The sequence below is a fragment of the Tenrec ecaudatus genome, chromosome 14, assembly GCF_050624435.1.
Source record: "Tenrec ecaudatus isolate mTenEca1 chromosome 14, mTenEca1.hap1, whole genome shotgun sequence".
Classification (NCBI taxonomy): Eukaryota; Metazoa; Chordata; class Mammalia; order Afrosoricida; family Tenrecidae; genus Tenrec; species Tenrec ecaudatus.
This window is the reverse complement of record NC_134543.1, coordinates 81,767,003-81,788,849: the sequence shown is the minus strand read 5'-3', so window position 1 is coordinate 81,788,849 and position 21,847 is coordinate 81,767,003. Positions and strand designations below refer to the sequence as shown.

The following is a 21,847-nucleotide window of genomic DNA, read 5'->3' as shown; positions in this document are numbered from 1 at the left end:
AGCAGCAACTGGTAGTTTTGTCATTCATGATGCCATGACACTCGTTAGGAGCAGAGCTCAGTTATGAGACTCGGTAGGCTGCTCGGTCGCTTAAGGATCTAGCAACTGAATGTATGGCTTTGAATTTTTGAACAGTGGTTGATCTAGTTAATGAACCAAAAGAGAGGTTAAGAATGACGCAGCCCTCTCTTACCTATCTTCCAACTACCAGAGAAGACGACTACAAAGAAGCAGGCATGGGGGCACGAGAAAGAACCAAGTCTTTCTTCTTCTCTCTTAGCTAGAGCAGGTTGTCCTCGTATCAGTTTCACAGGATTCAACCAACCTTGTAGACTTAACACGTGTCTTTCCTGGATCTGGTAGACAGCAGGACAAGATCGACACCTCCCAGTCTCTTCTGGAGATTAGGAACTATCATGTTTGAAGGAGAGAGTTTGAAGTAGGTCAAATCATTCATTTCTGCTTAACTGACTTTCCCCAAAGGGAAAACAAAAGCCTAAGGCGTGTGGAATATAAACAATGCATAGATCATGCGCGTGTAGATGTTCAGATGAGAGTCCTAGTCTGAAAGGCTAGTAAAGAGTGTGGGAGTCAGTTGGACTTGCTTCTAACCTTGGAAGAGTCATGAAAAATCACTGGTGCTTAGTTTCTCAATCATCTGAATGGTCCTGACCAACAAGTATAACAGTTTCACTGTTGTCTATTTGATATACCGATGTCCTAACAAATAAAAACTAACCCAGAAATGGAAAAAAATCTGGATGACTTTAAAGGTACTTGACAACTTTATTGGATTGTTTGGCATAAAAAACAAAAGCTTAAGAATTATCTTAACTCTTACTTGTGATGGAATCCCTGGTGGCGTAGTGGCTACTTATTGGACTGCTCACTCCACTGTCAGCAGTTTGAAACCCCTTGCCACTTCTCGGGAGAAAGACAGGTGTTTCTACTCCCATAAGGAGTAATTACGTTCTACCCTGTCCTATAGAGTTGTGTTAATGGGTAGACTAGAGAAACAAATTCATAGGCATTCACATGTGTATAAGAAAGAGCTTTATATACAAGAGCAATTGAATATTGAGAAGCATCACAGCCCAGGCCAGTTCAAGTCCATAAGTTATGAGCCCATATTAGCCCACATGTCCGATACCAATCTAGAAATTCCTCTTCAGACTCACGCAACATGGGCACATGACACCGAATGCAGGAAGATCATAGGCCAGTTGGTGGAAAGTTTTGTGGATCCAGTGGCAGTGGAAGCATCTCAGCGCTGGTAGGGGTCTCTATGTGACTCCTTCAGCTCCAGGGTTCTAGCGTAGCTCCATGTGTCTTCTCCACAGGAATGTCTCCAGAGAGTGAGTGAGTATCCTGGCTCTAGTGAGCTATTGATCTCCTTAGCGTCTCCAAATGAGGTCATCAAGCTGAGACCTGTCTGACAGGCTAAACTCCACCCCATTCACTCCTAAGTCTCAAATTGACAACAGATTATGTAACCACCACAACGGTCATTATGCGTCGGCATCAACTCAATGGCAGTGATTACTCATGGTAAAACTAGGAAACAATTAAAACTACCCATAATCTTTGCCCCTCTCTCTACTCTTCTCTTTTTAAAAACTTTGAATTATCCAGTAATATACTGGACAAAATTTTTCAAAGGGTGCCTGCAGCATTCCATGGGGTATCATTTACACCACAGACAATGTTAATGGTATCTCCTGAACCATATGTTCCTCAGGAGCCCGGGGAAAAAAGGATGCTTTTACAGGTGGGCGGGCCTGTACTTTAATCCCTTCTCTACCACCGACTAGCTATATGGCCCTTGGCAAGCTATTTAATAGTCTCTCTGATCCTTCTGCTCCTCTGTATAATGAAGATAAGAAATTGTACATGTAATTCCAAATGGTGCTTGGAAAATGAAATGAGATAACAAAGGCAAGGGCCCTGGCATAGGGTGCCATGCCGAACACCAACAGTAGTTCTTTAAACTCGAGAAAATCATATATAACATGCAAGGATGCTTCAAAAAGTTCATGGAAATAATTCCATTATCTTTTAATTCCTTTTGTCCCCCACAAACGTTCTGAAGCCCCTTCATGCTTCCCCGTTAAAAACGAAACAAAACAAAAACTACAGTGTTTGGGAATTGGGGCCCATTTTATAAGGAAAGACCAAAGAAGATAATGAACCCCCAAACAGATGGGGCAAATAAAACCTCTTACCATCAAGTCATTTCTAACCCCCAGCAACCCTCCTGGGCAGGGCAGGACTGCCCCACATGGTGTCCAAGCTTACACTATGTACAGAAGCAGGCCTCCACCTTTCTCCCCTTCGGAGTGGCAGGTGGGCTCAAACTGCAGACCTTTAGGTTCACAACCGAGCATTTCCATTTCTGTGCCACCAGGGCTGGAAGATGGGGTTGATGCCCCAATGTCAAAATCAAGGGGTCAAATACAGTGAGCTAACGATTACATAGTTGTTAAGGTTCAGAGTTGTGTGCGAATGAGGGGGAGGGCAGAGTGGAGACCAAAGCCCATCTGTAGAAAATTGGACTCCCTCTTACAGAAGGGTCACACGGAAGAGACAAGCCAGTCAGGGTGCAGTGTAGCACTGACGAAGCATACAATTTTCCTCTAGTTCTTTAATGCTTCCTCCCTTCCCGTCCCCACTATTATGATCCCAATTCTACCTTTCAAATCCGGCTAGATCAGAGCATGTACATGGGTTCAGATAAGAACTGGAAACACAGGGAATCCAGGAAAGATAAACCCCCTAGGACCAATAATGAGAGTAGCAATACCAGGAGGGTAAAGGGAAGGTGGGAGGATAAAGGGGAACCAATCACAATGATCTACATATAACCCCCTCCCAGGGGGATGGACAACAGAAAAGTGGGTGAAGGGAGACGTCTGACAGTGTAAGACATGAAAAAATATATAAATTATTAAGGGTTGGTGAAGAAGGAAGGGTGGGGGAAGGAGGGAAAAATGAGGAGCTGATATCAAGGGTTCAAGTAGAAAGCAAATATTTTGAGAATGATGATGACAACAAATGTACAAATGTGCTTGACACAACGGATGGATGGATGGATTGTGATAAGAGCTGTACAAGCCCCCAATAAAGTGATTAAAAAAAAGGCTCAGAGTTGTGATAATTGGTGGAAAGGAAGGCTAATTAGCAAATTTATAAGATAGCACCCTCTTGGTACAACTGTTGGTAAGATGAACGACTGAGAGTAGGAGAGGCTGTGTGTGGTTCGTTGAGGACAGGTGTGGTTTGGTTGGCTTTTCGCCTTTGTCTTAGTCAGGCGCCAGTAAATCCAGAAGGCACTTCAGGTAGGTTCCACCATCGCACTTTTATTTCTAGTGATGCCTGTCACATTCCTCTCCTCTGGACCAGCTGGGGACTTCAAACCACAGAACTCTGGGCTAGCAGCTGAGCCCTTACCACTGCACACCAGGGCTCCCGGTACTTATTTACTGGATGACTAGCCCATGAGTCCTATGAGTGGATCCATGACTGAAAGGGCCTAATCTGAAAGAAGAAACGAGAGCAACAGAGAAGAGGCACCAGAGGAGAGAAATCGTTTAGTGTTGTCTCTCAGAGGAAATGGGTGAAAAGAGTAATCAAAGTCAATGCTAATCTCAGTAGGAAGCAGTTGGGTATGTTTCCCTCACCAGGTCTTCATGCCACGTCCCACAGTAGCTCCCACGGCAATGTCTCTGCTTCTAGCCCCTCTGCTCTCAGGAGGAAACACGGAGAAGAGGCATGCCCAAGGGGACCTTCTCTCCGACGGTCCCAGAAAACTCCAATTCCATCACAGCATTTGATCTGTAGCGGAGATTCTGTGCCCAAGGGCTAGCTGTACAAGGTACTGACCCTCCCTGACACCACTGAGGAAAATGTGCCACAGAAGAAACTCAAGACCAAGAAACACATTTGAACCTGGACCAGCAGAGCGAACTCTTCCTACTGCAGAATGCAAGAAGGTCAGGATTTCCTGCCCAACTTTCCGCTCCCTGAAACACAGGCGTCTGTGGTCGGGCCTAAGCTCGGCGGGCTTCAAGGGTCTGCCAGGGCGGTGCAGTCTGGATTTTCAAGGCACGGTCCAATTGAAAAGTGTTGGTGACACAGACAAGACAGAAAGCCAGATTATATCATTACGTCTCCCAAATAGGGAGGGGCCAGTCTTTGATATTCCCTTTCCCTTTAAACGTCTGTGTTGGATATTTTCAGTTTGCTGCCAGAGGATGTGACTTTGAAGAAAATATGCAGCCCCTCATCAGCGCTCTGATTTTCTAGGACTAAACGCAGAAGCGGTAATGAAAGTCGGCATCGATGCGGAAGAATGCCTTTCACGGTCCTGTGATATAAGCAGGAATGGCAAGCACTTCAGAGGATAATTCAGACTGGGACCATGCCTTCTCCATACGGCGTCGGGCAGATGCATGCAAACATGACTGTGTGCACACCAGTTGCTGCAGCCGACTCATGGATTCTGCCTCCTGGACAGAGGAAAGCTCATGCAGCTCAAGGCAAGCTGGGATGCCGCCCACAGGGGCACCACTAGAGGGTGAATGAAGAGCTACAGTTGGTGCGTTCTTTGAAACAGTCCTCTGACACCAAGAGAAAAGACCAATACTACCAACGTGCTTCCCCAAGTCACAGAGAACGCAGAGAGGCGTGTGCATTTTCAGCACGGTTCTAATTCTCTGAAAAGAAGTGCCACCTGAAAGGCATGTGTCCTCTCTAAAGTGTCTTTACTGCATTGCCAACCCTGGTACTTGCCCCTCAAGGCTGGCTTACCATCCTCTTCCTAACTCAGCTCGGCGTGAAACTCAAAGAACAAATAGGACTACAGGTAGTTCAAAAGGAAGGGACAGGACAGCAGGCAGACCTGGAACTATTCATAGGCTACTTTGTTGTTTTCTTCTTCTTCTTCTTTTTTCATGCCTATCTATATAAGATAGGCAGGATAAACAATCCCGAGGAGAAAACAATGGACTGATGGATCTAGGAGACAAGGGCGAGGAGGGGGTGGGGGAAAAGGAGGGGGGAATTCAACACACCCAGGGACATGGGAACAACAAGAGATCTAAAATCAGTGGTGAGAAGGGCATAGCATGCCTGATTGGGTTCGATCAAGTGCAATGTAGCTGAGAGGAAGTACAGAGAACTGAATGAAGGTCAAACATGATAGTGGGACAGGAGGAAATGAAAAGGAAATAGGGGAAAGAACTAGGTGGCAAAAGACATTTATAGAGGTATAAACATAGGCCTATACATATGCAAATATATTAAAATATAACAATAGAGATATAGGTCTATTTACATCTATTTATAGGTTAAGTATAAAGGTAACAGATGAACATTGGGTCTCTACTCAAGTCCTCCTTCAATGCAAGAACATTTTGTTGAGGCTCACCTTTCCGAGGGGATCGCTGAAGACAAATGGGTGCATAAGCTCATGTGGTGAAGAAAGTTGATGGTGCCCTGCTACCAAAAGATATAGCATCTGGGAACTTACAGGCTTGAAGTTAAACAAGCAGCCGCTCAGAAGCAACAAAGCCCACATGGAAGAAGCACACCAACCCGTGTGATAATGAGGTGTTCATGAGATCAGGTATCAGGCATCAGAAGACCCAATAAAAGCACCCATTTCAATGCGATGAGGGGAGTCAGAATGTAGACAATTGGACATCCCTCACAGAAGGGTCACAAGGAAGGGATGAGTCAGCCAGGGTGCAGTATAGCACTGAAGAAACACACATTTCTCTAGTTTTTTAATGCTTCCTTCCCCTCTCCCTCCACTATCATGACTCCAGTTCCACCTTACAAATCCAGCTAGACCAGAGCATGTACACTGGTACAGAAAACAGCTCTTGACACACAGCATCCAGGACAGATAATCCCCTCAGGACCAATAATGAGAGTAATGATACCATAAGGGTAGGACGAAGTTTGGGGGAGAAGGGGGAGAAAGGGGAACTGATCACAATGATTGACATACAACCACCTCCCCTCCCAGGGGGAATGAACAAGAGAAATGTGGGTGAAGGAAGACAGTAGATGGTATAAAATATGAAAATAAAAATAATTTATAAATTATCAATGGTTCATGAGGGTGGCAGGGGAGGGGAGGGAGGGGAAAATAGAGGAGCTGATACCAAGGGCTCACGTGGAAAGAAAAGGCTGAAGTTAATTTTTCTAAGAATCCCAGTTTTGGGCTAAGAATGGAAACATACCACCATGTCAAGATTTGGCTTATCATCCACTCCCTACAAGGGTTCTCCTGCTGTCTGTTTTAGTTTTTGTTTCGTTTTGGTTTATAATTCTCCTGAGGATTATACATCTTTCTCATGCACATGTGAGTTTCCAGATGACCAGCATTAGAGAAGTAGCCACTCACCTCCCATGATTTTGGATTGGCAGTTAATAAATTCCGGCTTCCTGTCTGTGAGGTATCGCTGGCAGGTGTGGTGCAGGATCTGGAAGAAGGTGCATTTTTCTGAGGCTGTGCTGGCTACCCACTGGTCAAAAGCATTTTCGAACAACAAATCAAACTCTGCAGAGTCCTGGAAAAGACAGTGAGAGGACTATTGATCTTGAGCTATAAAAACTGCTGATTTCAGCTCACCTCCATTTAAATACTCAGAAAGCTTAAAATGTTTTTTAAAGACAAGATTCATACGTCTTATCTTTATTAGGATCTGAGTACATGGAGAGTATAAACAGAAAATGGTTTTCTGTTTATCAAGCAATGCCCACATCTTTTAATGCTTATAGGTGTCCATGGGAAATTAGTGTCCTAGAAGTTGCTACCGCCTAACTAAAATGTTAAGGCTTGTGTAAGAATTCAGACTATGTGTTTTAGTGCCTTTCCAACTGGAAAAAATTCTTCTATTAGGTTCTCATGACTAAAGTATATTAATTTTGCCCTTAAACGTTGGTGGAACAGTGTCTCCAGCATCACTGTACAATACCAAGGGGGTTCCCCCACCCTAAATGGATTTTTTAAAGCTACATATTTACACATATATATATATATATATTACAAAACAACCTTATCACCTTCAAAGTACTGTCCATTACACTTAACATATTTGTTAAATCTGTGATTCCATTCTGGGAAACATTTTTCAAACTCATCTGTTTGCATGGCTGCCAGAACCTCCCTCAGTTTTTTTTCATCTCTTCTACTTCATCAAATTGCTGTCCTTTCCTGTCCCTCGAGGTCAGGTGAGTAAGGTGCATGGGGCACCTTGAGTGCTGGGTGAGCAGGTGCATTGTCGTGGTGGCAAAACCAGTCCCCCATCTGCCACAAATTAGGCCTTTTTTGGTCGCATACTGTTACACATTATTTTTTCGGAACCTCTATATAGAAAGCTTGATTAACAGTCTGATCTGGTGGAACTAACTCAAAATGCACTATCCCCCTCACATTAAAAAGGAGCACCAGTTTTGGGGAGTTACCCACTCATTTAGCAATACATCTGCTTCTCTTCATATGAACATTTTATGTGAATATGTGCACATAAGCAGAAGGGGATGTACTGTGAATACATAGTTTACTATAAAATTCTTAGGAAACCCAACAGAATCCCGATGTATAATTGCTTACAATGCTATTTACATATTTTCTATTTTTGTGAAAAAACGTTCTTTGGTGCTTTCGGAGCGAGTGAAACTTAATGAAGCTAGAGAACCATGGGTCTGAACACTTGAATTCTGCGTTTGCACAGGGAATTCTGAAGCACACATTAGTGGAGGCAGCAGTTCTTTATTACACAGGCCCTTAGATTCCCCCATCAAACAAGATGAAAAGATTTCTAAGGAGCCATAAGTCTTAGTCACATAACTGCAAACACGAAGTAGCCTTGTTAAAAATGATTAAAACCACCACCACGGTCAATCTCAGAGAGTCATCTGGTGAGAGAACTCCTTTGGTCGGCATTGAACAAGTTACTCACCCGATTAGGATCGATACCATTAACCTGGCGAAGCTGCTCCAGCATCCACTGGGATCTCCGAACAAAAGACGTGGAGCCTTCAAACTGTTTGACCTTCGTGATGGATGCTTGGGTTGGTTTCTTGTTTGTCACTGTCAAGAAAAGACCGCTGAGATCAGTAGGGCTGCAGGCTAGCTTCCACCCTCATCCAGTGTTGTGTGTGCGTGTGTGTGTGTTGGGGAGGGGAAGGGGGAGTCAGAGGGATGGAAGAAGCTGAGATCAGTAGGGCTTCAGACTAGCTTCCACCCTCATCCAGTGTTGTCATGTGTGTGTGTGTGTGTGTGTGTGCGTGTGTGTGTGTATGTGTGTGTGTTGGGGAGGGGAGGGGGGAGTCAGAGGAATGGAAGAAGCTGAGATCAGCAGGGCTGCAGGCTAGCTTCCACCCTCATCCAGTGTTGTGTGTGTGTGTGTGTGTATGTGTTGGGGAGGGGAGGGGGGAGTCAGAGGAATGGAAGAAGCTGAGATCAGTAGGGCTGCAGGCTAGCTTCCACCCTCATCCAGTGTTGTCGTGTGTGTGTGTGTGTGTGTGTGTGTGTTGGGGAGGGGAGGGGGGAGTCAGAGGAATGGAAGAAGCTGAGATCAGCAGGGCTGCAGGCTAGCTTCCACCCTCATCCAGTGTTGTCATGTGTGTGTGTGTGTGTGTATGTGTTGGGGAGGGGAGGGGGGAGTCAGAGGAATGGAAGAAGCTGAGATCAGTAGGGCTGCAGGCTAGCTTCCACCCTGATCCAGTGTTGTCGTGTGTGTGTGTGTGTGTGTGTGTGTGTGTGTGTGTTGGGGAGGGGAGGGGGGAGTCAGAGGAATGGAAGAAGCTGAGATCAGCAGGGCTGCAGGCTAGCTTCCACCCTCATCCAGTGTTGTGTGTGTGTGTGTGTGTGTATGTGTTGGGGAGGGGAGGGGGGAGTCAGAGGAATGGAAGAAGCTGAGATCAGTAGGGCTGCAGGCTAGCTTCCACCCTCATCCAGTGTTGTCGTGTGTGTGTGTGTGTGTGTGTGTGTGTGTTGGGGAGGGGAGGGGGGAGTCAGAGGAATGGAAGAAGCTGAGATCAGCAGGGCTGCAGGCTAGCTTCCACCCTCATCCAGTGTTGTGTGTGTGTGTGTGTGTGTATGTGTTGGGGAGGGGAGGGGGGAGTCAGAGGAATGGAAGAAGCTGAGATCAGTAGGGCTGCAGGCTAGCTTCCACCCTGATCCAGTGTTGTCGTGTGTGTGTGTGTGTGTGTGTGTGTGTGTGTGTTGCGGGGGGTGGGGAGGGGGAGTCAGAGGGATGGAAGAAGGTGTAGCGGATGGAGAAGGAGAAAGAGATAGAGAATAGAAAGGGCTGTGAATGTGTGCTTGTTGATAAAGGTGACTTCAAAGGAAGTAGGGAGCTCTAATCATTGCTCCGGAGCAGGTTAGTGTGGGGAGGCGCCTTCTTACTAAGAACCCCCCACCCCTTTACCAGAGGCTGGAGGAAAAGAGAACAGTTGCAGACTTCAGAGAGACCAGCATGGGTTGAGGGGATTCCAGTGAGGCTCACGAGAAAGGATGCATTTTGGATGGAGGGAAGGTCCCTGGCTCTCACTGCAAGTTGCAGTGCATAGTTCTCATTTCTAGTCCAGTGTAAATATTTCAGACTTTAAAATAAGAAAAGGACTCATCCCTCAGCCAACACAACACAAAATGAAACAACAAATGTTTAATTTTCCTCTTTAAAATACCCTCTAGTTTGTATCTGCTTTGCGTTTGATCACGAAGGTACCTGGCATTCTGAGTGCACCCTGACACGGCACCTAAGGGACCCATCTGCTTGGCCAGGTAGACTCCTGTTCCGGTCTTTTCAGTCCTTCCCCCTCCTGCTTCCATGCTGTGAAGCGCGCCTCAGCCTTCAGCCTGTCCTGAGACCATTACCCTGGATATGTTTGTCTTGCCTTACTTCTAGAGCAGTGGTTCTCAACCTTCCTAACGCTGCGACCCTTTCATACAGTTCCTCATGTGGTGGTGGACCCCCAATCGTAAAATTATTTTCCTTGATACTTCATAACTGTAATTTTGCTACTGTTAGGAAGTGTCATATAATGCTGGATGTATTTTCATTGTCACAAATTGAAAATAACTAAAGCATAGTGATTCATCGCAAAACAATATGCAATTATATATTATGAAATATTTACTGCTTTTGAAATATTTATTTCTAATGATAAATCAATGAAATGTTGTTTTGAAGCATGGTGTAGCATGGGTAACAGTCTTCACACCAGGTACTCGTAGGTGGGCGTATCTGCATGTGGGTGGACCTGCCTGGAGATGGATAGAGGAGCGCTGTCTCAGTTCCCAAGACCATCAGCTATAAAGTGTTTTTCGATGGTCTTAGGCGATCCCTGTAAAAAGGTCATTGGATCCCCAAAAGGGTCGCAACCCACAGGTTGAGAACTGCAGTTCTAGCACCTCAAGGATGGGGAGCTAATCTGGTATCTCACCTGAAAACTTTTTTCCCTACAAGTTCTCCCTAAGCCCCTAGCTCTGTGTGGTAGCAATATTAACTAGACATGGTGCTACTAAACCAGGTGGAAAAGACGCCAGTCCCGCTAGTTGTGATACCGGCAATCTCCAGCATGGACGCTGAAGATGATGCATGCATGTGGTAAACATGTGCTCCCAAATATCCTCTAGGTCCCTCACACACAAGGGACTGTCCAACAGATGCCAAACAGAATTCGCGAGGAGTGAAAAGCCGAGAGCACCCACTTCCATCAAGGTTGTTGGTAAAAAACAAACCCCAAACCACAAGACAAAAACTATCTTTCATCCTTATCACAGTCTAGCACGGTATGTTTCAATGATGCTTCAATGGCTGCAGTCACTGATGGAGGAAAGCAGGGCCCAGAGGGAGGAGCCAAAGGCGAGGATTCTCTTCGTGCCTTGGGTGAAGTCTTCTCCCTCTGCGCCTAATCAGGATTTAGTCAAAAAACAAAAACACTCTTTTTCTTCTCTTCAACTAATGCTATGGTTTATTCCCCACGAGTTCAGTTATATTCGGCTAAAACCTTCTGAAAGGTTCACACCAATTCCATTGATTTTTGTGGTTAAAGAGGCATCATCTCTTAAGACCCGGGATGAGAGACAATTGTATAATCTGCTATTCACAAAGGGCTTCCGTGGCCTACAGCGCCGAGGATAAGCCTGTGAAATCCTCGCTACGGGTGTCCGTTTCCCTGAACTAAATCCAGGCACCCTTAGCAGTCTTCCGAGGGCTCTGTCCATCCGTTGAGTTGAGTCATCTGTGGGGGTGTGCGTGGGTGCACGTCTCCTAGCAAACAAAGCGAGGCTCTGGTGGGGTTTCGCTCTTACACCCACTCTGCTCTTCTCCCGGCACGCTCCAGGAAACAACATACCTGGAACATGCGGAGGGTCTAAAATGTGCTCAAAAGATTAAAGAATGCTTTTCAATAACAGGAAAGCATGAGTTCCTGTATTAGACACACCCCCCTAAGCACACACAGAGGATTTCCTCCTTGGTTTATGTAAATCATACGACATTTAGGCATCCTGGTGAGCATGGGGGCTTGCCTCCTCACTTCATTTAAAGCTGCCAGGATCGCCTGTTGATGCTGCCGGCCCATTTGCTTCCCAATGAACAATCCACGCTCACTGTAGACTACTCACATGTTTAGGACTGACAGTTAGGACAGGAGATCCATCGGACATTTGTCACTGCAATGAGAAAGGAGGGACCAGCACCCACAGGGTGAACACCTCCACGGGATTCCTCAGCAGTGGGTGGCACTGCAGAGCCATCACGGTCGATGGAGGCAGTGGCAGCCCCATCCTTTCCTGCTTGTTCTCTCTACCAGTTTATTCCCTGCCCAGTTCTGGGAGCCTGGCTAGTTCTACTGGGCGCCGAGCCCAGCTCAGTTTAATTTATGTTTATTGTTATTATCTCTAACATCCTAGTTTCTATTTGGAAGCAGGTGCCTTGACATGATATTATTCTATACACATTATAGAGTTAAATAAAGACCTTCCCCTGGTGGAATCAAAACACTTGGACAAAACACACCATCGCCGCGGCTTGGGACTTTCCCATGGGGGAGAGCCAACTTGAATACTTTGCCCGTTGGGGGGTTTTCAGACTCAAGAGACGGTAAACACCAAAGGAAAACAGTCAACTTTCAGATGCATAGTGAAAACCAGTGATGTACCTTCCCCTTTCGAAGGTGAGTTGTAGTTCATGCTTGGGAGAGGGATCCCGATGACCTGGGGCACTAACATCCAGCTAAGCATCTAACTAGAGCCTCCTCTCTCTGTCCCGCGGAGCCATTCGTAGGGTCAACCCACCGACCTTTCTGTTCGCAGCCACTCTCCCAGGAGGCTGCTGTAGACTCTTGTATGTATTATTTTCGGCACCTTTTAAAAAGCCAGATAACCAGGGCATTTCTGTTAAGCCTTCAACATTCATGAAGGAAAGATAAATATATCAGCATTGGGGGGTGGTGGTGGTAGTAACAGTCCCAAGGAAGAGCTCAGCCCACCTAAAATGAACCCAGGGCCCTGGTTCTACCCTCTGGCTGCAGATCAGAATCCTTGCCAACAAATGGCTTCAACTGCTTAACCCTCCCAGCCCTCGGCTGGTGTTCATAGTTCTAAATCCCCCCAGGTGATTCTGAAGCACCCTGACGGCTGAGAAGCAACGCAGGAAGGCACCTATTCCTTCAATAAATATCTGTGGACTCTATCGGATAGAAGACAAACAGATATAGTTGGTGCTGAATCAACTGTCTGGCAGAACGAGAACTACGTCAAACAGGACCAAAGGAGAATAGGACAAAAGACAAGTGATGAGGTGGCCTGAGGGGCTTCAAAGAGCAAGGCTGACCTGGAGAACATGAGGGTGGCCACAGCCCAGACAATCTATCACTATACCTAGTCTTGCTGTTGTTGTTGTTGTTGAGTTGATCCCAATTCTTAGTGACCCAGATACAACAGAATGAGAACTGCCCTTGGCATTTCACAATCATTGATACGTCTGAGCCCACGTAACAGCCCTCGTGTCAGTCTGTCTGGTTGAGGGTTTCTAATTTACCAAACAGTTCATCTAGCTGCTCACTCTACTTTACCATGTGTGATGTCCTTCTCCAGGAACATATGCAGTTTCCTCTAAACTTCTTTGCCCACCTTGCTCCCTCAAAGTTAATTTTCAGCAGACAAGACAGAATCATCTTTTGAAAATGCCTCAGTGGGTGCCCACACATTTTGAGTAGTACCCAGTGTCCATCCTGCCATGGCCTGCCACACCTTAGGTGCGCTGGTCCTTGAGTTCCTTTGCAATTTCACATCTTTTGTCCACTGAGGAGACAGCACCTGGGAAGCGGCAGCCTCTTCCTACCCCAGGCCCATTGCACCTTCTCTCTCTCTTCCGATTGTTCTCAGGGTTGCCTCTTGCTCACTGTTCAACTTTTTGCTTACATGGCTCCTCTCCAGGGGAGGAGATTTCTGTAGTCACTTTCTCTCGGTGCACGCCTGTGTTCTCTCACTGCATCCTGCTCATTTTTAAAACAGGTTCCTCACTAGCCTGGGCAAACAGGGATACAATAGTCCATGGTCGCATCTCTGAGACCCTGTGCATGTGCAAAGCAGACGCATCCCCACACAGGTCTTTGAAGCTAATGCCTACCAATTTGTGACACCAAAATCTACAAACTGACCACATAATAAATTAAACTTGCACAGCATTTTAAATGAAAAAAAAATCTCTCTAATATACCTTCTGTTTTTTCTGTTGAACTGTGTAATATCTCTGTAATATACAGACATGGTTATTGCTAGTAGACTCTCTTATGTGTATAGACAAAGAAACTGAGGTACAGAAAGAGTAGACATATCTATTAACTTCAAAATTATAAAGTCTGAAGATCTGGGCACTAAGATAAAGCAGTGATTAGCAAGGGTATTCAGGTGAGGAATAGTGTGTTAGTCTGGGTAGCCCAGAGAAACAAATCCACAAAAACTCACATGCACATAAGAGAGAGTTTTATATAAAGGGTAAGTGTACATTAAGAAAGCATCCCAACCCAGTGCTGTCCAAGTCCATAAGTCCAACATTAGCCCATATGTCCGACACCAATCTACAAAGTCCTCCTCCATCTCACAAAACACACACTATGATGCCGACTGCAGGAGGAAAACCCAATCAGTGAGCGCGTAAGCATCTCAGTGCTGGCAGAGTTAGCTAAGGCAGCTGCACCCTGGTCCGACCATCAGGAAGCAAGAGACCCGAGAACTAGAAAGGCGAGGCTCACTGAGCCATATATCTCTTTGCCCTTCAATTAACTCCACATGTGTTTATTGGCCAGGTTGGCACAATAAACCTTAACTACCTCAAACAGCATAACATAGATGCTCTCCTAGATACAATACAAAGGCTTCAATGGGCTGCTAGGTTCTGGGGCCACTGGGTTTACACACTGAGACTCATTTGCTGCCTAATGTTTCTTTCTCACTGGCTGGGTCCTGTTCAGGAGAGCTTCCTGTACAGGTACTGAAAGCAGGTAGAATCATGGGAGCAACACCAGTCCTTTTACCATCAGTGTGATAAGTAAAATTGGGATTTCAGGACTGCATACCATCCTCCTCCTTAGCCAGAATGTAGATTGGATACTAATCTTAACTGTAAATAAGAAGTCTATTCTTACTATGGTAGGAGTTACTGTGTCTAGAAGATAATGACCATCCTTCTCAGTGATGGGACATCTGCAGAGCATGATCTAGAGATGTCTTTTAAAAATGGCTCATCCAAGACACAGAACACCAAAACAATAAAAACCCAGATTCCTGGAGGCCATTGACCTTGTTTCTGTCTAAATATGAAAATTTCTGTTCAATTCTAAAACAACAAATCACTCAGTGACAAAGTTTCACTTTAATCAGATCATACCCAGTCTCACGGCAAGTCAGGAATGTGGAGCTGGTGGAGAAGAAGGTAAAGACAAGGAGCAAAGGATAAGCAGAAATGTAAATGCTTACACGTTCCACGAGAATGGCTTGTTCTCTCTGGGTGAGTCAGAGCCTCATCCTTCATTTCAAGGTTCAGTGGTTGAGAGAATACTTTTTCTTACAACCATATTTCTCCTTCTTCGCCTACAATCCCATTATTCACAGCATCATCTCTCCAATACTCCAAAGTGGGAAATCAATTTTGACTAAGATATAAAATATCTAGTCTTAAAATCTTACTTCAAGTGAAACAAAATAATCTATAAATAAATGAATCACCACCTCTACACTCCCTACTACCTTATTTTTCACAGTATTTTCTATACTTTCCTAACACTCACAGAACCCTGGGGGTACAGGCACGCAAATGGTGGGCTTCTAACTGCCAAATTGGAGGTCTTTCAAATGCAGGGGCTGCTCTGCAGGAGAAGATGGGGTGCTTTGTTCCCACAAAGACAGGTTAGGAAACTCTGGGGAGTAGCTCAACTCTGTCCAATATGGTCACCAGGAGTTAGAATTGACTTGCTGGCAGAAGGGTTGCCAATGTTGGCATAAGTACTTAGTTTTCATATTGAACTTAGAATCATCTCATAACTTTATGTGGCTATTTCTCTTTCTCTTTAAGAAACAAGGAAGCTGAAGAAGAACGAGTCATAGCTACATGGCCGTTTGATATTCAGGCTAGGCAGCTGACATGCAGAAAGAGGAGCCTTGGTGGCATACAAGGTTACGACCTGGGTTGCTAAATAATCGGGTCGGCAGTTCAAAACCACTAGCCACTCCATGGGAGAAAGACGAGGCTTTCTCCTCTAGTAAAGAGTTACAATCTCGGAAACCCACCTTATCCCATGGGGTCTCTATGAGTTAGACCAGACTTGTTGGCAATGAGTTTGTTGAGCTATGTACTTGAGAAGGGGCCTGGGTGGCAAAATGGTTATGCATTGTGCTGCTACCCACAAGGCTAGCACTTTGAAGCCACCAGCTGCTCCACGGGAGAAAGACAAGTGTTCCCAACAAGACTTCCAGCCTCAGGCACCTACAGGGGCAGTTGTGCCCTGCCCTATAGGGTCGTCATGAGTAGGAAGGCAGAGAGCGAGTGATGTACCTAAGGCAGGTTAAAAGTTCATCACATATGGTCTTACCATGATCTTGTAGTTAAATGACGTCAGCGTTTTATGGTCTACCTTAGCCATCTGCTCTGCTGGAGACTGGGCATGTTGATTTCAACAGCATTGACAGAAAGAAGCAGTTTGGATCAAGAAGGAGTGGCATTAAATACAGAATCTTATCAGGTCTGTTATTTTTATGCCAGTGGTGATTGACGAGAAGAAATCCACATACACCAAACTGAAAGGTGATTCAGGAAGTAAAGGCAAGAGAAAGCTTGCTTTCAAAGGGTGGATGCGGCGTGGTAGATGGTTTGGAAGTGGTTTCCCGAATGCTCCTCTACCCCTCTCACACGTGATAACTCTAGGTGAATTTCAGAGTCTTCGTGAGAAATAAATATCAAATCCCAGGTTACATCAGCACATTTTATCTGGTGGTCTGCTGAAAGCTTGCAAAGCTTAGAAGCAAGATACCTAGATCGTTACTTCCAGTGCTTTCTGAGCAGGATATACTATCCCTGGACTCCATGTCCTTGGTCGCCATTTCTCAATATGGGTGACAGTTCACAGACAGAGTACACGTTTAGACTAGCTAGTTGAATCCAGGGCCGGCTAGTTAGTTGAATACAGACCAATGAATAAAAAGGTCAAGTTTGTCTTTGGGGCTCTCACCTCATCCTTCTTTTGGCTTCTTTCCACCTTTGTAAGTGGCTTCTCTCTGGTCATGTTCCTGAGGGGACCCGAATGAGTCTGATGGTCATTTTGAATCTGCATGCTTTGAGGAAGAAGTTCGTATTCAAAGAAAAACAACAGCAGCAATGGGGACTGTTCAGGCAGGAGCACCAAGCCAACAGGAAAGCGTGGAGAAGGCTGTTAGAGTCCTTGCTCTACTCAACCCCAGACAGAGAGAGAGAGAGGGGTCGAATCAGTACCCTGGACGTTTGCTCCATCAGGCTACTGAAATACGTAGTACAACAGAGAAAAAGATTCCCCACACAAAAGGATCCTCAGTAGGTCTTCCTCTAGGGAAAGTGTCTAGGCCTCCAATCTCCACCACCTCCTCACCCCTAAATTGGAAGGGGAGCAAGGGAAGAGGATCCGAGGATAGGAAGTCTAGGAACTTCCCAAAGAGATACCAAAGAGGACTAATTTGTATGGAAGACGCCTTTCTCTATACAGAAATCTGGATCAGCCTTCTTTGTGGGAGGAGGAAGAGAAATCAGTTTGGATTCAGATTATATGTGAGGACAGTTTTGGTGTTGAAGGCACAGCACCTATGGCCAGAATCCATAGCAACTATACATGCATCCTGGTAGGAATCCCCTTTGTAGGGAGAAATCCCCTTTGCAGAGACACCAATGTGATAGCAAGTACTAGTTGGTTCTAGTAGCTCCTAATAACTAACCTGAAGCCCTATTACTTTTAGAATGTACAACTTCAACGTCAACATGAAATCAAGCTGGTACTTTTATAGTCTCAAACTCATTGCCATTGAGTCGACGCTGACTCACAGCGACCATCCAAGGGCAGCAGGGTTGAACTGCCCCTGTGAGTTTCGGAGACTATAACTTTTTAAGAGAATAGAAAGCCCCGTGCCTTCTAATAGAATATTCCCTTCTCGTTCCTAACTCTATTTTTCAAAACCGTAAAAAAAGAAAACACCCAACTTGTCTCCTTTTGTCACGCCGTGGGATTTGTGTGTTGCTGTGATGCTGGACTCATCGCGATTCTGTAAACGCAGAGCTCCTCAAAACAAGGAAGACTAGTCAAGTTGCCATCTTCAGAGACATAACTAGTCTGGGGACACTGCTGGGTAAGTGCAGAACCTCACCGCAAGGTCGGAGCCTTAAACCTACTGGTCACTCCCTGAGAGGAAGTTTAGGAGACAGACAGAGAGAGAGAGAGAGAGAGAGAGAGAGAGAGAGAGAGAGAGAGAGAGAGAGAGAGAGAGAGAGACTGACTCTCAGCTGGAATTGATTCAATGGCAGTGAATTTGGGGAACTAATTTCTTGTATCCATGAGCCAGTGAGCCTAGAGAAAATGATAAGACGTGTGAAACTGTATGAATTTCAGGAGACCAGAAGGAATGAAGCCCTGGTGTTAATGACTCTTTAACAATATCGCTCTCTGAATTCCAAGTCTAGCAGCCTCTCACTTCAGCCATTCAGATGGAGTTGCTTGGGGGTGGAGGTAGGGAATCAGGCTTGAGAGTTATCTATCCCGAGTTTTTAATGCATGATTATTCATTAAATGCACAATTGTGCATTAAGTGCACAATTTCTTTAGAACTTTGTTATGCTTCTCCCCAGTGATCTGCACAGAAATTTAATTTGCATGCATTTTGTGTAAAGGGTAAATAGACAATGAACTTTAAAATCTAATTAATATTGGCTAATGTAACTTCATATTTTATGTGGAAAGGGCATCACAAATCTGATTCGCGGAAGAGAGAGAAAGAAATTGGTCCAAGCCAAGGTCAATGCCCAGACTTGTAAGAACTGGCATAGTTTCAAAAGAGATTGAATCCCAAAGCAAAGGCTGTAACCTATGACGAAGATAACAGAAAGGGTTAACTATGCTCATAAAATCTTATTCTGTTCTTACTTCCTCACTTCTGGAAACAGATATAAACATCATTTTGATCTATTCTTGGGAGAGATTTACAAACAAAGGCTCTAAAACAAAGGCTTCAAAGCAGCAGCTACCTGACTCAAGAATAAATTAAATTACACCACGAGAAGCTCAAAGGCCAGGAATGAAAACCCGACCAAGAGATTCCATTAATGTTAGACTTTTTCTCAAACTCCAAGCTTCCCTTTAATGTTTGCTTTCCATTATGTACAAAAGTCAGTGCTGCAGTGACTCTCTTCAGGAAAATGCCAGAGCTGGTAGAAATTCAACATCTACCTTACCTGTAAGACTTTCTTAAAAAGCATTCTCAGGGCTTAAATAATCTTTACAATAAAACGAGATTAAATCATTGATCTAGTCTCTACTTCCTCCCCCTCCCCCCTCCCAGCTGTAAATATGGGTGCTCACCAGTTTGGGATAGTAGTGCCTAGTATGAGGCTCCTACACACACCTCTCTGAGCACCCCCTTTTACGATGGGACTAGGAAAAGAGGTTATCTGAGTGTGGATCTTCAAGGTGAGAGAAACATTCCTCAAGCAGGAGACTAAAACTTGGAGGAAAGAAATAGGGAATTTTCAAATGGACCAGGAACTAAAACATAACATCACTAGGTTTTTGAAAAGCAACGGTGTCATTACTTAGCAAACATAAACTGTCAAATATAATTACAACTATCAGTCAAGCAAAGACAAATTCACCTTCTCTCTGCTTTCCTATCACACTAGCACCAGCGCCACCGGCATGGGCACCACCATCTGCATGTCAATACTTCTAATGATACAATTTTAAAGAGGCTATGCATCTCTGGAGCTCTATGAAACCCTGTGCTCAACTGGGTAATAACACCTGGGGACATGTTCTGAGTGAAATATGTCAACTACTTTAGTAAAAATGATCTATTGTTTATATTAAATTAATTTGGATTAATTCTAGACGTTATCTACTAAAACCAAAGATACCTGTACTCGGATCTTGTTACATGGCGCGGAGTGGTTCCCACTCGTAAGGAAAGAGTCTGCGAGACATTTTCTGGTCCTGTTCCAATGGATACAATGACTCATTCCATTACTGTAGCTCCCGAGGGTTTTCCTTTTGACAGGAATCCTCGACCTTGCCCATAAGGAAGGCCTTCCCCAGGGACTGGTCCTTCCTGAGAATAATGTATAAAGTTCATGAGACACAGTCTGAGGGTCCTTGCTTCTAAGAAGCATTCTGGTTTGACTTCCTCCCACACAGATCTGCCCAGTCTTCTGGAAGCCCACGGTATCGTTAATGTTCTTTGCCGACATAATTCAGTGTATCAATTCTACTGTACAGTTCTGTCTATCTTGCTCAGTTCGGCTATCATATGCATTGGACTGCCAACCACAAGGTTGGTGGTTCAAATCCACAAGCTACTTCTTGTGGGAGCGATGAGGCTGCCTGCTCCTGCAAAGATTTACAAAAGCCCCAGAACCCCTACATGCAGTTGCTTTGAATGGCGATGGGTTCTTTGGGTATCGTCGGATGCATATGAGGCAACTGAAAATATCATGGCTTGAGTCAGGCACAGTTCAGCCTTCCAAACGACAGCTTTGCTTTGAACACTTCCAGGAGGTTTTTGCAACAGGGTTGCCGGATGCAGTGCCACTGTACTCCACGCCTGCTCCCACGGGCGCTGATTAGGAATCCAAGTAAAGTGAAATTCTTTTTAAAAGCCTTTTGTAGGGGGCTTGCACAGCTCCTATGACAATCCATCCATCCATCCACTGGGTCAAGCACATTTGGACATTTGTTGCCATCATCACTCTCAAAACATTTGCTTTCTACTTGAGCCCTTGGTATTGGCTCATTTCCCCCCTCTTTCCCCCTGCCCCCTTCTTCATGAACCCTTGATAATTTATACATTTGTATTATTTTGTCATATCTTGCACTGTCCGACGTCTCCCTTCACCCACTTTTCTGTTGTCCGTCCCCCAGGGAGGAGGTTGTACTAGATCCTCATGATCATTGAACCACTTGTTTTCCTGTCTTCCAGATTCTCCCAGTTTGAACTAGGATTAGTAACATTATACTTACTCTTCATTTATTAACTCTCTTGGTATTAGTCATTTTGCATAAAATGACATTCGCGACCACTTTAAGCTTTCCTGTCTATCTCGACATTGCCTACTGACCCACTTGGGAGGGCTTCGGGTTCTCTCCGGGGGAGGAGGTGCAGTGCATACTGGAGGCTCGAGTCTCTCAGAGCATGCGCTTCAAGTCCTCTTCATTTTAGGGAAGCAAGGCTGTCCTCTGTACATCACAGATGTGCCTTCCTCCATTCCCAATGCTGCCTTCTCTTCAAATAACCCAGCTCTCCTCAGACTAGTTGTTCAACATCCAGATCGCGTTAATATGGAAAAAGGCTACGCCTTTCAGTATCATAGCAACATGCAACCCCCTCCTGTATGAAAACTGACCGGCAAAGGGAGCTCCCTTTTCAGAAGCTGGTACAGCTGTCTCCACACTCATCGCCACCTTCATTTTTAAGATCCTTTAAGACCAAATACAAACCAACACCAAATGCACTGCCATCGAGTCAACGCCCACTCCTAGTGACTCTGTAAGACAAGGTAAAACTCCCCCTCTGGGTTTCTGAGACAGGGACTCATCATACGAGGAGAAAGCCTCTTCTTTCTCCCGAAGAGCAGCTGGTGGCTTTGAATTGCTCACCTTGTGGTTAGCAGCCCGGCATATAACCACTATGCCACCAGGGCTCCTTTGGTCAAACACTTAGCCTCCATATAGGGCATCCTTACGAATTCACCTGGTAATGTTAACTTCTTCCTTTTCAATGGAACATACCAATGTTTTTATTTAGCACCTGCCACATAGCAGGCGATGTTCTTGAACCGGGGAACTGGTATGTAAATAAGACAAAGTTGCTGCTCTCATTGTTTTCCATGGAGCGCTATTGGAAGGTATAGACCATAAACAAGTAGACAGACACACCACACTGAAAAATCCAGGGACTGATGTTATGCATTTTTACTTTACAAAGGGGCAGAGCAACAGTATACACGGGGAAGTAGGGGTGAGAGTTTTTAGGTGAAGTCTGTAGATTTTATTTTAGTTCCATAGCTGAGGAGATACAGTTTAAGCTAAGCAGTAGCCT

General features: G+C 45.1%; 1 protein-coding gene across 2 annotated transcripts in view; it reads right to left on the bottom strand.

The window, feature by feature from the left end:
- Positions 1-21,847, bottom strand: part of STXBP6 (syntaxin binding protein 6) — a 290,271-nt gene that overhangs the window by 50,559 nt on the left and 217,865 nt on the right. The window contains exons 3-4 of one of the 2 annotated variants that reach the window (XM_075530994.1): positions 7,971-8,101; positions 6,410-6,488 (exon numbers count right to left, since the gene is read on the bottom strand). In XM_075530994.1, coding sequence (XP_075387109.1) covers positions 6,410-6,488; positions 7,971-8,101 — 210 coding nt within the window. Of the gene's footprint in view, positions 1-6,409; positions 6,576-7,970; positions 8,102-21,847 lie in introns of both variants that reach the window. The other variant, XM_075530993.1, reaches the window with a different exon arrangement.